This window comes from Trichoplax adhaerens, genomic scaffold (genome assembly GCF_000150275.1).
Source record: "Trichoplax adhaerens TRIADscaffold_1 genomic scaffold, whole genome shotgun sequence".
Taxonomy (NCBI): Eukaryota; Metazoa; Placozoa; class Uniplacotomia; order Trichoplacea; family Trichoplacidae; genus Trichoplax; species Trichoplax adhaerens.
In genome coordinates this window covers 11,696,763-11,717,841 of record NW_002060943.1, presented here as the reverse complement: position 1 = coordinate 11,717,841, position 21,079 = coordinate 11,696,763, and the positions used below count along the sequence as shown (strand labels likewise).

Sequence of the window (21,079 nt, the reverse complement as noted above, 5' to 3'; positions counted from 1 at the left end):
GCTTAGCCAAATGATGTGATGCAGGTTTTGACTAAGATTTGGACAGAAGCAAAATTTTAATAATTGCTTATTCGTGACTACTTCATGTGCCGATACGAAAAACAACACATGTACGTATGCACAATACCGAGATTTTTGTGAGGGTGATTGTTTAAAAGAAATTCGTATACTGTACAGCTGATTCAGTAGAGAAATATCCCTTTGAACATCAACGAAATTTGTGTCCACACGGAGTTACTTGAGCGATATTGTTCAACGTAGCATGCATGTCATAACTGCAATCATGATGATCACTATTACCTACATTGTCTGACATTTGTGGGTGACTTATCAAATATATTATCTGAATCTCTGTACGCACAAACGTTGATGTAGCCTTATTCAATAAATTTATTAGCTACAACCGTATGGTGAAGGTAAATGCCGTAACTGTTTATAATTTTTATTTCTAATAGGTATGCAAGAAATCAAAAATTTAAGAAATGATGATAGTTACAACCATATTTTCTGTGCGCAAAGCTTCATAACAAAGTTTAAGCATGGGATATTACTGAAATAAACACTTTACCATTTCAAAATCTTATTGCTGTACTTGCGTTCATCCTTTTATTAAGAACAATGCCATTCATTGTAATAATAAGTGCAAAATTAAGTTATATGTACATAAGATTGTGTTACAGTTTCGCTAACGGTTTTGATCGAATCTTCGGCTTATTTAAAAAAACGTCATACCAATCCGGCCTTGATAACGAGCCTGGCGTAGTCATTGTCCGCTGATATATATCCTTGTATATCTAAGAAATTAAGCATGAGTGATTTAAAATGAGCAAGTATTGCTTTGTTTTACAATATAAATCAAATTTACCTGGCCGTTGTAACTTCCAATTACTGAATCCAGTAAGAAGTCAGACGGCGCTATTATGTCTACCAAACGTACGGCATCACGTTTTAGCTAGATAATAGTATGACAAAATCGTAAATAATTTTTATAGCAATGTTTCGTTGAATGAAAGCAAGTTGCCTCAAAAAACTTCTGATCTTAGACCTTTGCATCAAATTTAAAACATCATACAATTATTGGCTTTCGAATTACGTTAACTTTTGCATACCTCATCACAAAGGCGTACAATAGTATCGTGGATCAAGTCTACACACTCATCATTGGTGATATAAGAACCTGAATTCAATAGTTAAACAAGCCTAAGATTACAACATTAACTCCATCGATAAAAATGACACAAGTCGACTAAAATGCCTTTCAATCTACGATTAACACATACCTTGAAGAAGCAGGGCTAGGTGTTTATCTAAGCTCCACCATCCATACAGTAAAAAAAGCCTTACTAATACTGATTTAATATTGCCATTATCAGGTGCGTTATTAATATGTTCATAAAATTTTTCCAAAACCCGATTCTGTTACGAAAAATTATTTTATATTTACAGTTAATGAATATTCATTATGATTAATTAATTATTTATGCTATAGAGCATCGGTATAAATATAGTAACGATGATAAAGTGTGTATCTACACAACGGATTACCTCTATAAATGCTAATGCCAATGGACGGCAATGAAATACCTGATTACCATTCCTGGCCGAAAACATATCCTGCAGAAATATAAATTAAACGTTTACCACATCTCTTTAAGGTTTGACACTAGAAAAGAGTGCTCTTTATGACCGAAAGATGGTACCTTATTTACTCCTAGGCTACTCTGTACTCTTTCGACGCTTCTTTTAGCCAAATATGCCACCAACCATTGATAAGTTCGGAGTATTACTGAAAGTATTGAATGTCTTACTATCAATTTTCACAGTTGTTTAACACCTCTAAAGAATTTAACATAATAGTACTACAAAATTAGTTAAATTAAAATACCTTTCATATCTCTACAATCAGCAACTGTTCTGGGCTTAAATTTTTTGCGTAGAATAGGCTCAGCATTATTTAAAAAATTTACGCTACCTAATGGTGATCGTATCTCGATGCCTATCAAATAGAATAGTAGAATATGACGTAATTCGACATCACTGTACCAAATCTGCAGGCTATTAATTTCAGTATAAACGCTGACGAATAGTAAATAAAACCTCTAGTAGATTTTAGGAAAAGTAGAGTCAGTAAGTAATTGCTGGTTTGTTGTAACAAGATATTGTTATCTCCTTCATAGGTGCAGCTTGGATCATTGTCATTACGTAAGTCTCCAAATCGAGCGGCTAAAAAATAATGCGTTTATTATAAAGCTTAAAATTCAGAGGATAATAAAATAGTCAAATCTATGTAGACATTGTAAATTAGTAGAAATTACAGCATATATAACATAGTACCCTCGTGAAAGCCATGTCCACCACAAGCTTCTCTACACTCTTGTATTGCGTCTCGAGCAAGCCACGTACTTAATGGTTTACTAGCTGCAGATAGAACATGTATTTCTTGATTTAATTGTGCTTGTAAATCATATTGAGATTCGGTGGCTGCTAATTTTTCCATGTAGGCATAATCCTCAAAGAAACTGACCATGAAAGCATTTAAAGCATAAATTGCAGCAAGGTACGGGAAGAGTCTCCATTGCTGAAAGAGAGTGGAATAAAGTTGTCGATATTTTCAGTTACCTGAGTTATCTAATCCTGCATAAAATTAAAATAAAATACAGTAGCTGCGGTACCTGCAGTTGGTATTCAATTATTGCAACCTCTCCAGAAGACTTCGGTCCAAACTGACGCCGAGCAGCTGAGTACCTGTTAAATAAACAATTAAAAAATCTCATATACCGACATTAATGAATACAGATTCAGGTATCAAAGAAATATAGTTTATTTCAGGCTATGTAGAACCTAATAGCGGGTATAATAGCAGCCTTCATATTTATAACTGCCGCATCCGTTATAAGAATTCTGCCAATCGATAATATCGGAAGGGTTATTGCAAGTCTCTGATTTGGATCCTAAAATTGTTTAAATTGAACTATATCAAACTAGGCAATAACGTAAACTGAAAGAGATAACATCGTGTCAGAAATTGTAGTCTAATATGCAGAGAAGCTCTGTACTTACTTTGCAAGAGCTTACGTATTTTCCCTGAGACGTAACATCACCAGTCCTAGCGATATAGACCTTAAATTGTATTATCTATTCTTGCCCTTAAGTCTTATAAGTATTAAAGAAAATATTCGATACCGATTCAAAAGATTTTCCCGAGGAATTCTGAATTCGTTGAATGCAACAAACCTAAAACATTGAAGGGTTACTTTCAATAAAATAGTACACCGTATGGACTGGAAATACGTAACTAGGTCATTGTCAAATATAAAAATACCTATTAACATCAAAATTTAGACATAAAATATGTTACCCGCTATCAATACCATTTTGACCAATTTTTTTGCCAATATCTCCAACTATTACGCCAGGGTAAGGAATTAAAGATACGGGATCACGGATAGGGACAACAAAAGAATGAAGACCATGACATCTTCCATCAGCAGTATACAGTTGAGCGAAAAGAAGTGCATGGGTAGCAGTTTTTCCTAAATTACCAATCCACCACTTTGTAGCTTCGAAATTGGGAGTATTGAGCACAAATTCCTAATTCATAAAGTAGTATTTGATATTGACGTATGACCTGTTATCCTATACTAATACTTGCATTTAATAAATCAGAGTACATAGGAAGAAGTTTACACATTTCAAAAAACATGCACGTACAAATACCGAATAAAACCTATCCAGGTCTTTTTTACGTAAACGAATGTAATATCGAAAACATATGATACAAGAAGTTACACTTTTCGCAATGGTTGTCACATCTGCCGATATTGATAACATTTTCCATAGGTACGCTCGTATAGCAACATACCTGAGTATTAGGATCAAATGTTGCAGTTGTCCTCATACTTCGTACATTACTACCATGACTTAACTCGGTCAGCGCAAAACACCCATATAACTAAAAAAAGCAAACAAAACGCTACTAAACAGCTTGTGATGTCATCAAATTTCAAAGCATCTTTTCGTGTATGACTGTGATTAATCTTCTTACATCAATAAACAAAATCAAATTACTAGTTTATGATACGCTTAACTACATTTATATTGTATCAATATCGCAAAATTCAATTGTAACTATCTAGTTTTATTGGCTAAAGTTACAATAGAACGAAAGCACCATATATTGAGCACTGTGAAATAGTTGAGCGATTTCCTACCTGATATTGCAGACATTGCTTAACATAATGGACATGTCTCCTCGTACCCAGCAAAGTAACGCCCTTTGAGAATAGCTAATGCATACCAATAGGCATTTTATAAACGATAATAGTAATCAAGATAATAGTTAATAAGACAGAATATTTCTAACACCATAATTGCACTATCATGCAACAACAACAAACTAACTTTCAATGCATGCAGACATATTTAGAATTAACAGTACTGTACTTTTGTACAGCATACAGTACACGGATAACGGTAAAAAGTTACTGAACCTCTGACAGGTCTATCAAATGGTAATACTATCTGTTAAATGAGCACATTATCGTAAACCGTCAGCAAAGCGACGGGAGTTTGCACTAGTATTACTGAATTGAATTGTACTAGATAGGTTAGTTACCGTTTCATGCAGATATCGCTTTGCAGCTGCATTGCGATTCACCATGTTTAAGAGTTCAGTTAATACTCTTCTTTTACAAATGTTGCTCTCCGTTTCTTCCTCGGACAAGAAGTTATATTCACTAAATCTCATGCATTGAATCATAGCTCTACGTTGCTCTTCATCTCGACTCAACTCTTTAATAGGACGATGAAATATTGGATCTGCTTCCAACATTTTGGAAACAGCTGCCCTAAATTGGACAATATCTTTACCGCCAAAGAAATACTCTTGCAATTTTTGCCAATTAAATGAAGCTTGGTGTCTATATCGATCCAAGGGATTCGTGGAGGTATTGTTATAGCTGTAAAGCAAAACGAATCTTCCGATCATATTTCAGGGATATTATTACCGTTTAACCGCTAATCCTTTTTAATTCTATAACGTATCTTTGAATGATATATCTATCATTCCTTTCATGGTAATTGTGTTCTGGTTTCATCTAGTAACTGGCGAGTTAGTCTTATTACTACCGTTTAACTGCTAATCCTTTTCAATTCTATAACGTATCTTTGAAAGATATATCATTCCTTTCATGGCAATTGTGTTCTAGTTTCCTCTAGCAACTGGCGAGTTAGTCTTATTACTAATCTATTCTAATTAATCAATGAATGATTGCAGTTGAACGAGCATACTGAATTTATTGCTTAATTAGCTAGCACAGAAAATTATAATCAATTATCACAATACCACCAATTCTGTAAATCAATTTCTAATTTTATTTTACCGTTAATATTCATACGGGTAGTTTACCAGTACTGTACTCTACTACCAGCTAGTTAAAAATACAATTAATTAATAAAGGAAACTCCTTCAGATTCCAATCCTATCTCCTAATTACAGACTAACTCACAAACCTGTCCTTTCCTGCCATAGTTGGCTACTATTTCAAAATTTGAGTTTTCTATTATTTTTGGTAAGTTTCAACTTGACGTTCAATCGAACGGGTAATTTCTAGTTATCATGATTGTTATGGATTAGTTATTAGTTATTAATGAATTATTGATCAATACTTATAAAGTATAAATAACAGTAGTGACTTGAACTGTCGATGCATCATCGCAAAGTATTCGTACTTCTATCAGCAAGCGCTATAAGCATAAGTAAGCGTTCAGTCTATCAAAGGTATCTTTAAATTTTTACAATATTCACTCACCTTTTAACAGCAAACAACTAATACAAAAATGAAGATGATTATATAATTATTTTGGATCTTTGAACAGCAATCGAGTGATACAGAAGTCGAGATTATTTTGGCCCAGAACTTCCTATACCAGAGTTATATCGTCTTTCAGACTTGGATGATCGCATCAATGACATACTGTCCAGTATAGTGTACTGTACACTGGACAGTGTACAGTATGTCAGCAAGGACCAATTATCGTGAACTGGTTACCTGCCCATACACACCGACGGACAGAAAGTGATACTCAGTTAGAGTCAGACAGACGGTGCTAGCGGACTTGCTGAACTTCTCTCTTTTCTCTAGTGCTTTTAATTTAATTTTATTTTATTTTATTAGTAGCCGTCAGAAGTATTTTCAAAGGAGAGTTTCTATTGCACGAATTGTAATCCGACCTTGCATATGCTGACATAAAGTTAATTTTAAAGGGGTACGATGTTGCGTACAGGAATCTTGCATATTGCTAATGAAGGCATAAATATTCTACGTATAGGTCTACTAGTTATTTTTAATCATTTTATACCATTGACCTCCATGCCATTTATGGTATAGGTAGAATATCGAAATGGCTTCTCGTATACAGTACTAGTTGAGACATCCGTTCGAAATGAACATGCAATATATATGTTACAGGAAAACCTAGGTTTGCCCTGCCTAACGGGCAAACTCAAGTTAGCCCGTATCGACAATGTTTGACCTATCGAAGTAGACTTACGTATGAAATTGTTTATTACCTAGAATGTCCATATTGGATAATTTAATCGTAGTAACATGTTTGTTATTGAAATACGTTGATAGCATAGTAAATAGGTTATATACCGATTAAAAGAGTATGCAAGTAGGACTGCGATCAATAAAAAGTGCTTCAGGTTAAGGCTAAGTTGTGTAAAAGTTATATACCGTATGTTATGTTAAGCAAATTAGTCTGTACAGCACTGCGCAAGAATTCCAATTACTATACCGTAGGCTAGAGAAGTAGTTATGCGGATTGAAGTAAAGTTTATTATAAGTGCTGTGTCATTTTCTTGTGTCGCAAGGGTAGTTGTGGCAACGTAGTAGTACTAGATGTGGCTACAGCCTACAGGACAGTTTTGGTTAAGTATCAACAAATACGATAGAATATAGGATACCAATAAGTCGATTCTAACGACTAAATGGTAAAGGGTAATAAATATTACATGAAAATAACAAAGAATTTTTATCATATGCAATCGACCTTTATTTATAGCTGATATAGTTTAATATAGCATCATGACAAGGAAATCGCATCAGTAAAGTATACAATTCACAAATACATATTTTAATCACTATAATGATCAAATCGAAAAAGTCCTTCAGTTCCTGGTAATAAAAGTTGAACTAATAAAAGGAAAATAACTGATAAATGTGCACGAATATCTTTATATTCCTAGCCATAATAAAATCATTAGAGCAATAAACAAACTTCAAAAAGATAATTTAAACCGATATGATAGAATAAGCGCATTAGATATTGAAATTATTACTAAATCCATTGTTAAATTAAGTCAATGTAATTTCGCCATCATTATTCCTTAATATCACACTACTTTCCGATTGGAAAAACTATTTAAATAAATAATGACCATATTTTAAAATTCATCATCAGAATCTTCTGTATCGCATTCGTCAGGTTTTGCTGCATGCACAGAGTGTCTCCTTTCAAGAAGGCGCTTGAAATTCCTACGCAAAATCATTGCACGGTTATCGCTTTTAATGAACGAAAATCTACATTATGTTACACTAAACTCTCATTTGTTTAACAGCAATTTGGAATAAAATAAGGAATGAGTAATAATTGCAATTGATGAAATTTACTTACGATTCTGTTGATGTTTGTGTTTCTGTATTAGAATTAAATAGTTGCTGTTGTTCGTCAGGATTTAATAGAACCGTCACTGTTGGACTGTGCCTAGCTCGTCGTGATCGAACTTTATGTCTTAATTTCGGACTACCTGCTGAAACACCCCCACCAGCTTTCTGCATAGTCATTATAAGTCATAATTAATTTATTATAAAAACTTTGCATATTTTAATACGCAGAATGAAGTAAGATATTGTTATTGGTCCATTCCTGAATCTTTATTCTACTCTAAGTTCAATCAAATGTACTATAAAGACATTGTATTTTTTAATACGCCGTATAAAGCTAGATATCATTTTGGCTCATTTCTGAATCTTAACTTGACTCTAAGTTTGCTTAGTTGGCTTATTAATTTTTGGATAACTCTATTACAATTTCAATAAGACTTACTGGAAATATACGCGGGATAATACTACTGCCAGAGGCACTAGCTTTGACGGTTTTATCATCTCCAGAAACTAGAATCCAAGCTCTATGTTGATGATTATATTGTAAATAAAGTAAGAAAAATCGTAAGAGTGTTTTATAATCCGTAAAATATCATATATCTATCAATGAGTTGACAGTAGTCAGAACATATCATAAATTAGAAGTTATATTTAGAATTGAAAGTAAAAGCAGCAAATAAGTGAGCAACGATGTAAATTCAAGGGACTGCTGATTTCATTATTTTACCTCTGCGCAGCTTTTCGCCGATTAGTGGTCACTTCGAATGTTCTCAAAGTTACTCCAAATATATCTTCATGATAGCGACCAGAGTCCTATTTAAAGAATTCAATTCAATATAGAAATTGCTGTTAACCAATTACATTAGTGATTCTTTAATAATAGTAGACGATAATTATATATTAATTTTATTAATAAATCAAATGTATCGTTTGGAAGATTGTAATTTACTCGAAGTCTGGTTATACACTCCTGCGATTCAGTACTAGACATTGCACCGTAGTCCTCCAAAACATTCTATATATTAAACAAGTAATAATTGTCAATATAATAGCTAAATTTAGCACTAATACTTATTTCTGATATTCCAAATTGTAATATATTTGTATTACTTTTACTAGCATACCTGAATTGTACGACCAACATCAGCAGACATAGAAACATCTCCACAAACGTAGATGTGCGCTCCATGATCAAGAATTAACTTACATAACTCGAAAGCATCCTTCTTTATTAAATCTTGAACATATTGCTGAAATTTTTACAGTGAAATATAGTTATCGTTATAATTTTGCATGCATCGATAAAACTTATGCTTTAATACTAAAATTGAGATTTTAAGTTAAATACTTTTGGCTTATGTTCTTGTCTAGAATAGGCTGTTTGTACATGGGTCAGTACGTGATCTGTCAACGCTTTTCGTAGCTCATCCTTATATATATCATCAGTCTTCGAATTTCGACATCCAAAATACAAGATCATTTCTCCAAAAACGCTCTTTGCAACTAAGATGCAAGCAAAAATGTTTATGCAGCCAAAGCTATTAAACAATTCCGACTTCTAGAAATAAATGGAGCTGTATACGATCAAATTCTATACCGGAACAATGATTTTTTGATTTTCCAGACACATCAGTTTCTCCTCGATCTTTGCTTCTCGTACCGGTAGGAGGGTAATCAGATGCATCAGATTGTGTACGTCGTAGATGCGATCTCTTTTTTTCAATGTTTGCTGCAAATTTCGAATGAGTTGAGATAGCAATATCTTGTTCAACTGGCCTGTGAGTCGATAAATTCATATCGTAGAAGCGTTGTTGCCAGAAGCTTCGGAAAGGTGCAATTCCGGTACCAGGGCCAATTAAGATTATTGGCACAGACACGTCTTCAGGCATATGAAAAGCTGCATCTCTAAGGATTCAAGAAGCGATTTAAAATGAGCATAGTATCTACCTTGAAGAAAATACTGTGAGTTAAACAAACATACGGTCGAACGAAGCACGGAATTGTTGCTCCTGCTTCTAGCCTTGTTAGCCAGTTTGAGCAAACTCCCTCGTGTTTAACCCCTAGACCTCCACTTGTTCTATAGCTGACAACAGCAACGGTGCAATGGATTTCATTTTTATGCAGTTTGGGCGATGAAGATATCGAATAGTATCTCTGAAATATTTCAGTAAAATATTAGCTTATATTTCACAATATATAACTGTACTTTGTAATTTTAAAATAACCAGAGAATTAAGTATGAGTATTTTATAGGTGTAGTTAGTATCTACAAAAAGAAAATTAATTAAATTTACTTGTTGCAACAACGGTAGTTGAGTTAACAACAATAATGGAGAAACTTTAAGCGAAGGAAATTCTTCAATAACTTCGATGATATGAGGACATTTTTCAAATTTCCAGTCTTCATATTTTTGTGAACCCTTTGAAATCAATAGAATTATATATTTTTATCGAAGCAAAATGGATTAGATCAATCGATATAAATACACTAAACATAATTAATCTAATAATTTTTAACATTAACTCACTCTTCCTAATAACTCTAATCGCTGTTTATCGGTATCACGAGCAGCCTTGATACAAATAGAATAGGATAAAGTCATTATCATCATATTATTATCCTTAATAGATCATTTTATAATTGAATGATTAAATAGTTTTACGAAAGGTGAATAGTAAATTTACCTCTGTAGCAAGGTGCTGCAGCATTTGAGGTGTTGGCGGAGTTGTTATATCCAGATAATAAGTAAAAGCATCGCGCAATGTGCAAGGTAGTGGCAAACGATCGAAAACTTGCCAAATCTTTTGACCTAATAAAATATCAAAGCGTTCACTTTTGTAACAGTATAGACTTTAATAATCATTACTTTATATTCTATTTTTAATTTCCAAATGTCAACATATATTTAATAGACTTAATAAGGGATATAGCTTAATTATAATCATGACTTATGCATATTGTTGTTTACCGGCTTTCTCCTGACAATACTCGATTTTAATGGGTTGATCTGGATCTGGGGCATCATGTAAAGCGTTAATTAATCGCTGGACTAAACGTGGATGATTAGCCGGAAAAATAGCTAGATGATCGCCAGGATGAAAAGATAATGATTTCTTCCCTTTTGTGCCGATACGCACCAATATAGTTGATCGACTAAATCAACAAATAAATCACCAAATATTGATAGTAAGTTTAAACATAGATGGAAATTACTAAATAAGAAAATAGATTTAACAAGCTTTTGCCATATATATAAAATAAATGATTATTAAAGTCATACTCAGAAGATGTCGATTGAAGGTTCTGCCTGGAAATCAATTTCCCTGAGATAACTTCTTTACCATGTACCTTAGATAAACCTATCGATAGATAATATAACTAACCTCAAAATTACAATATATATATAATCATAATAGTACTGCACTACTTGGAATTGTAAAAATGCTTTTAATTAGATTTTGCCTACTAACCGATGCAAATATCAGTTTTTTCTATATCAAGCGATTCTTCCTGCATACGGAATTTACCCGGATACCAGTGATTGCTGTTTTTATATAAAGTCGAAAGGGCGTCCTTCTTATCAATACTCTTTAGATGAAATGATTCACAACTGATCTAAAAACAAAATTATCCAAGCAAAATATTGAAATTTATGCTACTAGTAAAGTAAGATTAATCGGACTCTTTAGTACTAGAATTGAAGCAGCAACAAAATCATGGTATTAATGTAAAATGAATCCAACAAACAAGGCAATATCCCATTTCATTTATTTCTTACATGAAAGATTTCCTCTGTCCATTTGCGAAAAGAGTCTTCTTGCCCAAATAGTTCATCTCCTTCACCAATATCATGAATACGCTCAGCACCCATATGGCAAAGTAGCCGATCGACAGATCGAGCAAAGGCACAAAAGTGCGGATAAGCTCGCGAACCCAACCCGAAAACTGCATACCTTTAAATATTAAATAAGGTATTAATGACTCAATCACAATTTAAAAGTAATAAAAAATATATCCACTTATACAACAGCATTTACTTCATATTGCTGTAATTGCTAGATGCTATTCTCGAAAGCATAGGTTTATTGGAACCTCTCGGTAAATGAATACTTCTGCGATTTTCTCTTACTCTAATGGAGTCAATTTAAATTGATTTCTTAAAAACAGGAAGCTTTAATATATAAGATAGCATTAATAAATGCAATACTTGGCTCTGGGATTGCATCTTTGGTATAGATAGCTTCCAAATTTCTAATAAGAACAAAGAAATTGCATCATTTCCCGTATCGATATATGGGATAATTGTAATTTGTAAGCAAATCTCGAACTAATTAACTAAAAATCATACCACTCCGTTATCAGGTGGATCTCCGTTACCGAAAGTACTAGTAACAATAAGCAATAATTTTTCCTGAGACAGATTGCTCGGATCGTAGTCTTTCATGCAAACCAGCTATGATTGCAAAAGAATAACAATCTTAATGAGGACGTTACAAAATTTGTCAAATGATTCCGATCTTAATCGTTTTGGCTAATACCAGCTGATTTTAACACTTATTCATTATATTTTCAGACTGCTATTGAACATGTCCAACCTTAACATCAAATCCATAGGAAAATATGTTGGTTACAATTTTAGCGTAATATTCCGATTTTCCAGTCTCAGTAGCATATAGAATCGTAACTTTAGGACGTTTAGCCAAGGTATTCTTAATGAGATAATGGGCAAAGAGTATTGCACTAAACATGATTTAAAAAGTTTGTAAAATAATAAATTAAGTAGTCATTATATAAAGCTACTTAAGTAGACTCTATACGACAAATTAGCCAACAGTACAAGCATAATGTTCGGGTTTAAAGACCACATAAATTAAAAAATGACTGAAAGTTACCAATTTAAGCATGATACAAAACGATTAACAATCAGTCATACTTTCCAGCATTTTTAAATTTTATTCTTCTTTTTCTCTTTCTTTTATAATAATCAATCGCAGGATCCGGCTAAAATAAGAAGATATTTGGAGTTTGTTCATCAAATCATACTTATACTTATGCAATGAATTCATTTCAAATTCTACAAATTGTAAATAAACGCCACAATTTAAGGTAAAATAATTGTAGGCATTTTGCTACAGATTTCCATATCTCCTAACTAGTTACAGTATATACAACAGTGTAGATTCAAAAATTAATAGAAAGTATGGGTTAACCTGGTATTCAAATGATGGTTTCAATCGATAGCTCAGTAACTCCTGCCAGATTATTATACAGATTAAACCAATTCATGATTAATATTAATGATAAGATTAGATGTAATACGTTTAGTACATATGATTTGTTTAATGCATAACAAGAAAACTTTACTTGATGATAGACTTCTGAAGCACTGCCAGATAATGGAGGTACAAGCCAAACCCAGTCCGATGGACAGCCTCCTCTTATACTCGTCTTTAGTAAGTTATAAAGAAAGTAAATCAAACTAATTTCATCATACCAATATTAGGACCTATAATACTAACATTAGTTCTAGCAGCAATAGAAAAATGGAACAAGACATAACTATCAAGCATAAGACCTCAAGCAATTTACCTCGTGCTCTAAGTGATTCATGAAAGATTCAGAGACTGAATGATGATCTACAATAGTTACGTTATCTTCCTACATAGTTTACATAAATAAACGTAAATTAGAAAAATACGCGATTTAGCCCGGTTAGCAGCCAAGATATTTGCTATCAGGTACGGTACACTACCTAAACATTGACAATAAATCAAAACTAAATGGCTTTCAAATATTATAAAATACCTGGAAACTATACAGAACTGCTATATTTAATTCCACTAATGCTTTATCTTTCCATAATGATGAATTATTCTTAGTATCTAGTCCCATGTGTTGTCCTACCGTCTAATATTCGCAAAAAGGCAATTATATTAGTCTGTCTGCGAAGTATAAATAGGCAAGTAGAACAGTTATTATCTACCTGCTATCTTACCTCGCATACGTTATAGCGATAAGTATCACCTAAGTCTCGAGATCCAATTTCAGTACCCATGTACCTTCAATAATCAGTGAATTTATTATCAAATAGTAGACAGCAACACTATTTACACTCTTTTACAAATAGATCACATTATGATGCTTATAAAGTAAGCTAGATTACCATCGATTAGACTAACAAGTCATCTTGTTAAACTAAACCCCTTACCATCCATTAAATGGTGCACAAGGAAACTCAATTCCACCGACATCAAACATCATATTTGCGACAGCTGGCAAAGCATACCATTTCAGACCCAGGTTCTCAAACCAAGGATACCTAAGAAATGAAAGTATAAAATATTGCACTGAAACCAACTTATTTACACGGAATAAAGGACTAATCTATACGAAGATATTTATTGCTAGTGACTATGTAACGGTTGGTTCATGATCAAGTAAAAGTAGAAAATGTAAATACGGTAATTGCTTCCTTACTTTGGATGGCGTAAACAAACTTCCAAGACAAGTTCCGGAGGTATCTCATAAAATTGTGGTTCACCACCGTTTGCTTGCAAAATCAAAGGAAGGACATCAAATCTTCCACCAGACCCTCTCCAGCCAAAGCTTAGACATAGCTTAGAATGTTCATATCAATTTCAATTATGATTTAGTTGCAAATATCTGTAATTTTTACTGCGTTATGTCAAAAACAATCATCAAAAGTTACCTCAGTAAATTCAACTGTTGCTCTATCACCTATGATTGAACCATCATCCATCTTATAGCCAGCATAGCGAATTAATTGAGCATTCCATATTCGAAAGTCGTTTTGTTTACTTCCATTTCTTGGAGCAAAGATAGTAAGAACTGATCTGTTGGAGAAATTGAGTTTAGTCAGCTTCATAAAAGACCAATACGGAAGTAGAAATAGAGAAAGAGCATCTCATAAGGTATACATTACTTGTTACTTTCAGCTATATCCTTTATATCATTTAATACTAGCAAAGTTTGAATATAATTTCATATTTTATTTGGCACTAAAATACTGTAAAATAGCACACAGTTCTAACTCCACTACCTGCTCATGCGATATTCTAAATGTTAAAATCACTTGCTAATCACATCCATATCCCACTCCTTAATATTGCAGACTTTAAATTTGACTTAATATTTAATTTGACGTTAGTACTGTGTCGACAGAGTAAACTGTTGAGATTGTATAACTATAGTTATCATCATATTTTAGATGGCGGCAATAAATTACTATAGTACTAAGGATCACAAAGCCTAAATAATCATTTTTTATGTTCAACAATTTTATATCATGCCAAAGAAACAATTATTCAGCTATCACGAAGTAAATTTTTTGTGTACTTTTAATTCAAACAGTTGGTTACAGGTTATTATACTAGCAATATAACCTTAAGTTGCCGTTGTTAGTAGCATATTTTAAATGCTCGCATATTGCTTGAAACATTTCATCAGTTGTCTTCACGTGCCTTGCATCAAAAACCTGTGGTGCAAAAATTGGATATATTGGTTTCATTACTGTTTGTTTCAGCTATAGATACAAATCCCAAAAGCCTTAGAGCAGTTACTATGAGCTATAAAAATAAGTAATAGAGCAAAACTTTGAGCTCTCAAATTGTATGAAGCTATCCCATACTTTTAGTCGAGACCACTGAATGCGACCAATACAACGCGTTGCATTTCTCCAGGCTAATTTAGCTCCAAAGACCAATTCGCTATATGTCTGTTCATAAAATCCAGTCTGTTCTACATCTTCAATGATTTGCTCTAGGCGAGCTAGCTCTTCTTTTTCAAAATCAATATTAGAGTTCGGGTTTTCACTGTAAGAACAAAATATAGATTTATTGAAAATGTAAGGAACACTTAGCACTATGGAAATTGGTAGATAGTCCAATTTTTTCCAGTAAATATCATTGTTTCGTAGACATTAAATTATTCTATGTTTTCAACTTACTTCCTTAAATTTAGGTAATATTCTCTGATAAAATTAACGGCTTGGTCAATGATATATTGCCGATAGCTTTCGGTAGTATATTCAGGTTTCTGTTCTGGCAAAAAATTCATGCTAGAACCGTAGCAGACCTGGCTACCACAAGTCATTGGCTACGTAAAGATAATCAAGAATATTTAGATTATGTTAATTAATTCCCATAACACATAATTGTTTACAAATGAGGTAGTTGAATAGTGGCGGCACTAATAAGAATTTCTTCTATTTAATTTAATACTTGTCATAAAATAAATTATGCTTAAGTGCTAATTATCGCTTACGCATTTGGCTTTCTTGTGAAGAGTATCGTGTAGATAACTGCTGTTAGACCAGTTCTTTAAGCGAATAAAGCCGTTTTTAGATGTATCTTCTTCTGCAATAGCACCAGGTATTTCTTTACCATTAATTAATAATTTGGTTAAATGCTTTTGACTGCCCTGAGAGCCATCGCTTTGACAACGACGAGATCTTGTATAAAGGAGCTTATTAATTTTCGATTTATCCGTAGTAAGATCTTCTAATACAGCTTCCTTGGTCCACTTCTTAGCCGGTATTTTATCTACCTCGGAATTTTTTTTTACTCTGAGATTTACTCCATCAACAGGCTGTTCTGGGCAATCATTCTGACTGCCAATAGCATCGTCATCGCTTGCCATTAATTCATCGATATTGATTTGTGCGATCGGTGATGCTTTCTTACCATTATTGCTATCTTGACCGTGGTCTTGGTTATTATTACTTTCAAAAGTACCATCCAAACTAGGATCTCTTCCCAGACCAATTTTCCTTTTAATCTTAATTCTTGAATTGCCGTTCAATTTTGTAATATTTTCGCCTCCGTTGTGATTATTAGAATTTAGTAGCTGATGTTTTGATCTAATAGTCAAATTTACCATATCATTTTTTGAATTTTGATCAATAATATCATACATGTCTTCTACTGATTGATCCGCTAGTGATATATCATTAACGGCTATCAATAGATCGCCTAATTGCAATTCACTAATATCTGGATTAGCTTTATTGTTTTTGTTGTTATCCACAATGTGAGATACTGTGCAGTAAGTCATTGCGTCGTAATTCTTGACTTGAAAACCATAATTTTCACTGATGTTATCTTTAGTAACTTGGATAGTTGTATCGCGTAACTCTTCCATCTTGTTTACTGAAATTAATAATTTAGATTATTATATTTCGATCTGCAATCACACAGGGGTACAAAGAACTGCTGTTATTATTATTATAGCAGCACGTTACTAAGCAAATCTTAGCTGGAGCTAAAATGAGGATGACATTTATAACAACCGTTACGAATATGGCAGAATGATTCGCAATCTTATAATAGTAGAACTAAAAGATCAATCGGTGTTAGCTTTGATGTTGCATATGATATAAACTGATTTGTGATTCCTTTAGCTACAAAATCTAATGATAATGGCTGGATTTTATTTCATATTCTATCATACTTGCTATCTTACCGCACTACGAATCAATATTAACACTGATCTAAACACTAAATACTGGGTAGGCCCGATTAGATATTTATAGCCTTAGATCATCTAAGAAATTAATTTTCAACTAATGTTCTCATTAGTGGCTTTAACCTTATGTCGTCTAATAAAGTATGCTTAATGGGCTTTTTCATTAATATTAAACCTGCTTAATATCAAACGATTAGGCTGCTCAATAAGCCAATAATATAACTTAATATAAGAAATTGAATTGATTAGATTAATTTCGAATCAACTATAATAAGTAAGAGATATCGGCCCGAATGCTCAAATTGTAGCTCTCCCTCTGACTAGATATTACAAAATAAAATCGAAGGAGAATGTAATATTTAGTGTGTTAATTGTAATGAAGTTTGTAAAATTGGTTATAAATATTAAAAAATAACGCCTTAGTTATTAAATTTCGCTCCATGTCGTCCGACGTAAAATTAAAACAACATCGTCGAAATTTAGCCTACAAGAATAATTTCTAGAACATATTATAGATATATGGTTTCTACCGTAACATGTGTTTATTCCTTGCAGAGGAGGAGAAAAATAAAGCTCTCAAATCAAATTGTGAGGTTACTGTAAAACTATATTACTTAAATCTTTTAAGAGGTAGATCTGATGTCTTCTGTATCCATAAATATAATAACTAAGTTTTGAACTTAAAGTCCTAGCGAAGGAAAATGAGAAATATCATCTCTGAATCTTTCTATTTTTACACGCCTTACTAGATTTAAAAAAAAATTCATGTTTTACATTGCACCTAAATTATTTTGAATTAACCTTTCATTCCTGTTCAATGTCCATAGCTATTAGTTTATGTAAACATTACAAGATAATTTATTGTTATAAATTGGCTAACGTGAATGAGAGGCAAGGCTAAATCTATAACAAGTAAAATTACGTAGATGGGCAGTCCACCTAGCAAAGTAATTTTTTCCTGTTGTGAATGAATTCGATACTAACTGCGAAGGACATGGTAAATTAATATAAGGCAAAGAAAGTACTGATTTTAGAAATTAAAGCGGGCATCAAATGGTTTTATTGCTAAGTGATCGAGTGGGAATGGAAGATTTTGTCGTACTACTATTTTTAGTATGAATGGACACATGGCAATTTAATTTACATATTTAGAATATTTATGCTTTATCGTAGATCAAAAATGATTGTGATTCGATTGCATCGTAGTAATAAATCAACAATAAAAGATCACTATTCAAATAATCTTTATAGATTATGAATTTTTCACTGCGACTAAAAAATAATACGATAGAAGATAGTACAGTTCGTTCCGCGAATCATCTAACATTAGTTGAGAATGGACTATGGCCGAAATGGCAGTTTAATAAGAACGCAAGTAAATTATAAAAGCGACATATAATATTAATAAAGCACTTTTCAATTAACAAATTTAATTTCAATATAATATGTTTCATTCAAGACTGATCATTAGTTGGATTTTGTCCTTTCTAATTTATTTAGATCTTCATCTGCTTCTCATAAAGTCTATGCTCTGATTCTATTTAAATCCGACTAAAAAAGCCTTCACGAAATTTAGATTCGCTGTCGTAATCTCCTTATAAATTTGTGGTTTGCTTCTAATAATCACTTATGAATACTTTTTAATTGCAAATGATCGTAAAGATAGATATTCAGTACCTGTATGGAACGGCTACGGTAGTGATCAATTATCAAATTGAGTAGTATATTTAGCCAGTCTATATTCTCATTAAATTGAAGGGGAAGCTTTTACTTTTACAAAACAGGAATAAGGAAGAAAGATAGTTAGAAACGGATACGTTGGCAGTTGCTAGGTGTTTATTTCTTGCAATTGTTAACCAATGAACCTTATAACGCTGTTAAAGTATAATAAACGTAAAGTTCGATTTGTTTTGAAATCAATCCGGGGCTAATCAAAACAAACAGTTGTCTAGGTAGTCAAAGCATATGCAAATGAACAGCTCCCGATGACCAATATATCTGCTAAAAATTTGTTCGCAATGAAAGAATACATGGTGTCGTCGGTACGGTGCATTCGCTAATTAAATAGTCATAATTAAAGATAGGTGATACTAAGTTTTTAGTACTAGATGAAGAACATGTCACTATGATCATAATCATCAAAGCCACACGTAACTGATAGGACTAATAGAAGTAAGATGGGTACTTGCACCACTTTATGCTAGGTAATGATATTAATTTGTAATTTACATATAATTTACTCTGTGTATGGGCCTATATATGTACATAAATACTACTGTAGCTTATAGCATTATATCAAAGTGAGTGTATGATATGCTATCCATACAGCAATAATGACTTATGGCTCAAATTTCTTAGCAATAGATAGTAAAGAACATCGTTACTAGTATCAAAAGTGTATACTATAAACAGAGGACGAACTAAAAGGAATGTTTATATTAGAACCATATGGTATTATTTAAGTCTCTTGATCTTAATCTTTAAAGTGATCATATGATTATTAGTAGACATAACTATGTAAAGTGAACTTTAAAGAACCTCAAAGTTAAGCTATTTCTTTCTAAAATTTTCAGTCTTTACTCATTGAGGAATATGCATGTATAGTAGATACTATGCATACTATTATAGTGAAATTTCAATATCTTTAAAAAACGTTAAAAAATCTTAATCTTAATGTATCTGGATTATCATTCGACGATATCAAACATTAAAATACCAATCGAAATTAGTTATACAGATATGGGACAGATAAAAATCTTTAGTTCATATATTAGATACGGTAAATGAAATAAAATTTGAACGATTAATTATACCAATTTAAGAGTTACCGCAATTCTGTTTTTTCATAATCGCGATAAAGTTAGCATCTCAGGATACAACCGACGATATTTATAAAGTTGTTATGAATAATTTAAGTATATCATCATTGCATTTACTTACCAGATAATAAGCCGGCAACAATTACTGCAGTTTTGCTGCTTTCTGGGATAGGATACGAAGATTTGAGTAGGTTTTGGCAAAGTTTAACGAGATAAGATTAAAACCTTTTCTTTATCTGATTTACGCGTATGCTCATTTACCATTAAAACTCTATCTTGACCTCAAGATTTTTCTCCTTCGATGGCACTAAGTTTCTAACATGAAAATTTTATTAAACATCCATCAATCTAACGAAGTAGAGACGCAAGTTGGTTAATAAATGAGGATGCCAAGATTAAAACTTCAGCAACATAAAAAATTGACTTTGCTTTTGGATATTGAGATCTTTAAACTCGTTTTCACCTACACGTACCAATGTGGAATGGAGGCGATGTTATCAATGCGATGTATTTAAAAGACAGGATAGCGGTAAAATTAGACTTTGAATGTCGGTATTTAAGGATTTATCTTTAAACATTACTTTCTTATCCCAAGAAAAAATCATCCTAATTACCTTAGTCATAACAGTTTCATATAGATATTTATAGAATTAATTGTTCTTTAAGTACGAGTTCTCTTTCATTAATTGTCGGTAACTAAGATCAATTAATAAATAGCACAGTTGGTGGCCAAATCTAATGTGCCATATAATCATCTGACGCCATTATACGAATTGAAAATGTCGGATGAATCCACGGTTCTTACTACTGCGGCAATGTCCTCGTTGATAATCATAATCATAGTAATTACACCTTTATGTGCAGAGATTACCCTATCCATCAGTAATCAAAAAGCGTTTAAAATAGATCATACAACTTCTTATAATGCTGTATCAAATTTAATTAGAACACAGCTATTCCACTTATTCTTTGAAAGAACAGATCCAATGGCGTATTTTCTATAAATTGATCACGTCAACTTAAAGGTTGCCGAGTACTGATGCCGTAACATTTTGCATGTTTTAGTTATTATTAAACAACCGTAGGTTGATGAGCTAATTGATATTATT

General features: G+C 32.6%; 2 protein-coding genes across 2 annotated transcripts; both read right to left on the bottom strand.

Annotated features, from left to right (window-relative positions):
- Positions 1–674: 674 nt before the first annotated feature.
- Positions 675–4,987, bottom strand: TRIADDRAFT_18987 (uncharacterized protein; the record flags this gene model as incomplete). The annotated part of the gene is made up of 17 exons (XM_002108298.1): positions 675–794; positions 866–952; positions 1,110–1,177; positions 1,281–1,416; positions 1,546–1,614; positions 1,701–1,786; positions 1,886–1,996; positions 2,098–2,223; positions 2,335–2,578; positions 2,673–2,745; positions 2,842–2,951; positions 3,061–3,106; positions 3,184–3,234; positions 3,359–3,591; positions 3,863–3,952; positions 4,212–4,286; positions 4,616–4,987. 17 exons carry the CDS (start codon positions 4,985–4,987, stop codon positions 675–677), a joined length of 2,097 nt encoding a protein of 698 aa, XP_002108334.1.
- Positions 4,988–8,390: 3,403 nt separating this feature from the next.
- On the bottom strand, positions 8,391–15,469 carry TRIADDRAFT_18893 (uncharacterized protein; the record flags this gene model as incomplete). Its single annotated transcript, XM_002108297.1, has 28 exons — positions 8,391–8,480; positions 8,617–8,682; positions 8,792–8,917; positions 9,016–9,162; positions 9,440–9,572; positions 9,649–9,821; positions 9,962–10,087; positions 10,196–10,240; positions 10,353–10,477; positions 10,637–10,821; positions 10,949–11,027; positions 11,139–11,283; positions 11,447–11,621; positions 11,706–11,798; positions 11,876–11,919; positions 12,017–12,121; positions 12,264–12,408; positions 12,602–12,640; positions 12,838–12,920; positions 13,033–13,105; positions 13,244–13,326; positions 13,474–13,575; positions 13,664–13,727; positions 13,877–13,987; positions 14,146–14,285; positions 14,378–14,522; positions 15,072–15,163; positions 15,317–15,469. Coding segments are annotated over 28 exons (3,087 nt in total), but the record flags the coding sequence as incomplete, so codon positions are not given.
- Between the last annotated feature and the right edge of the window lie 5,610 nt (positions 15,470–21,079).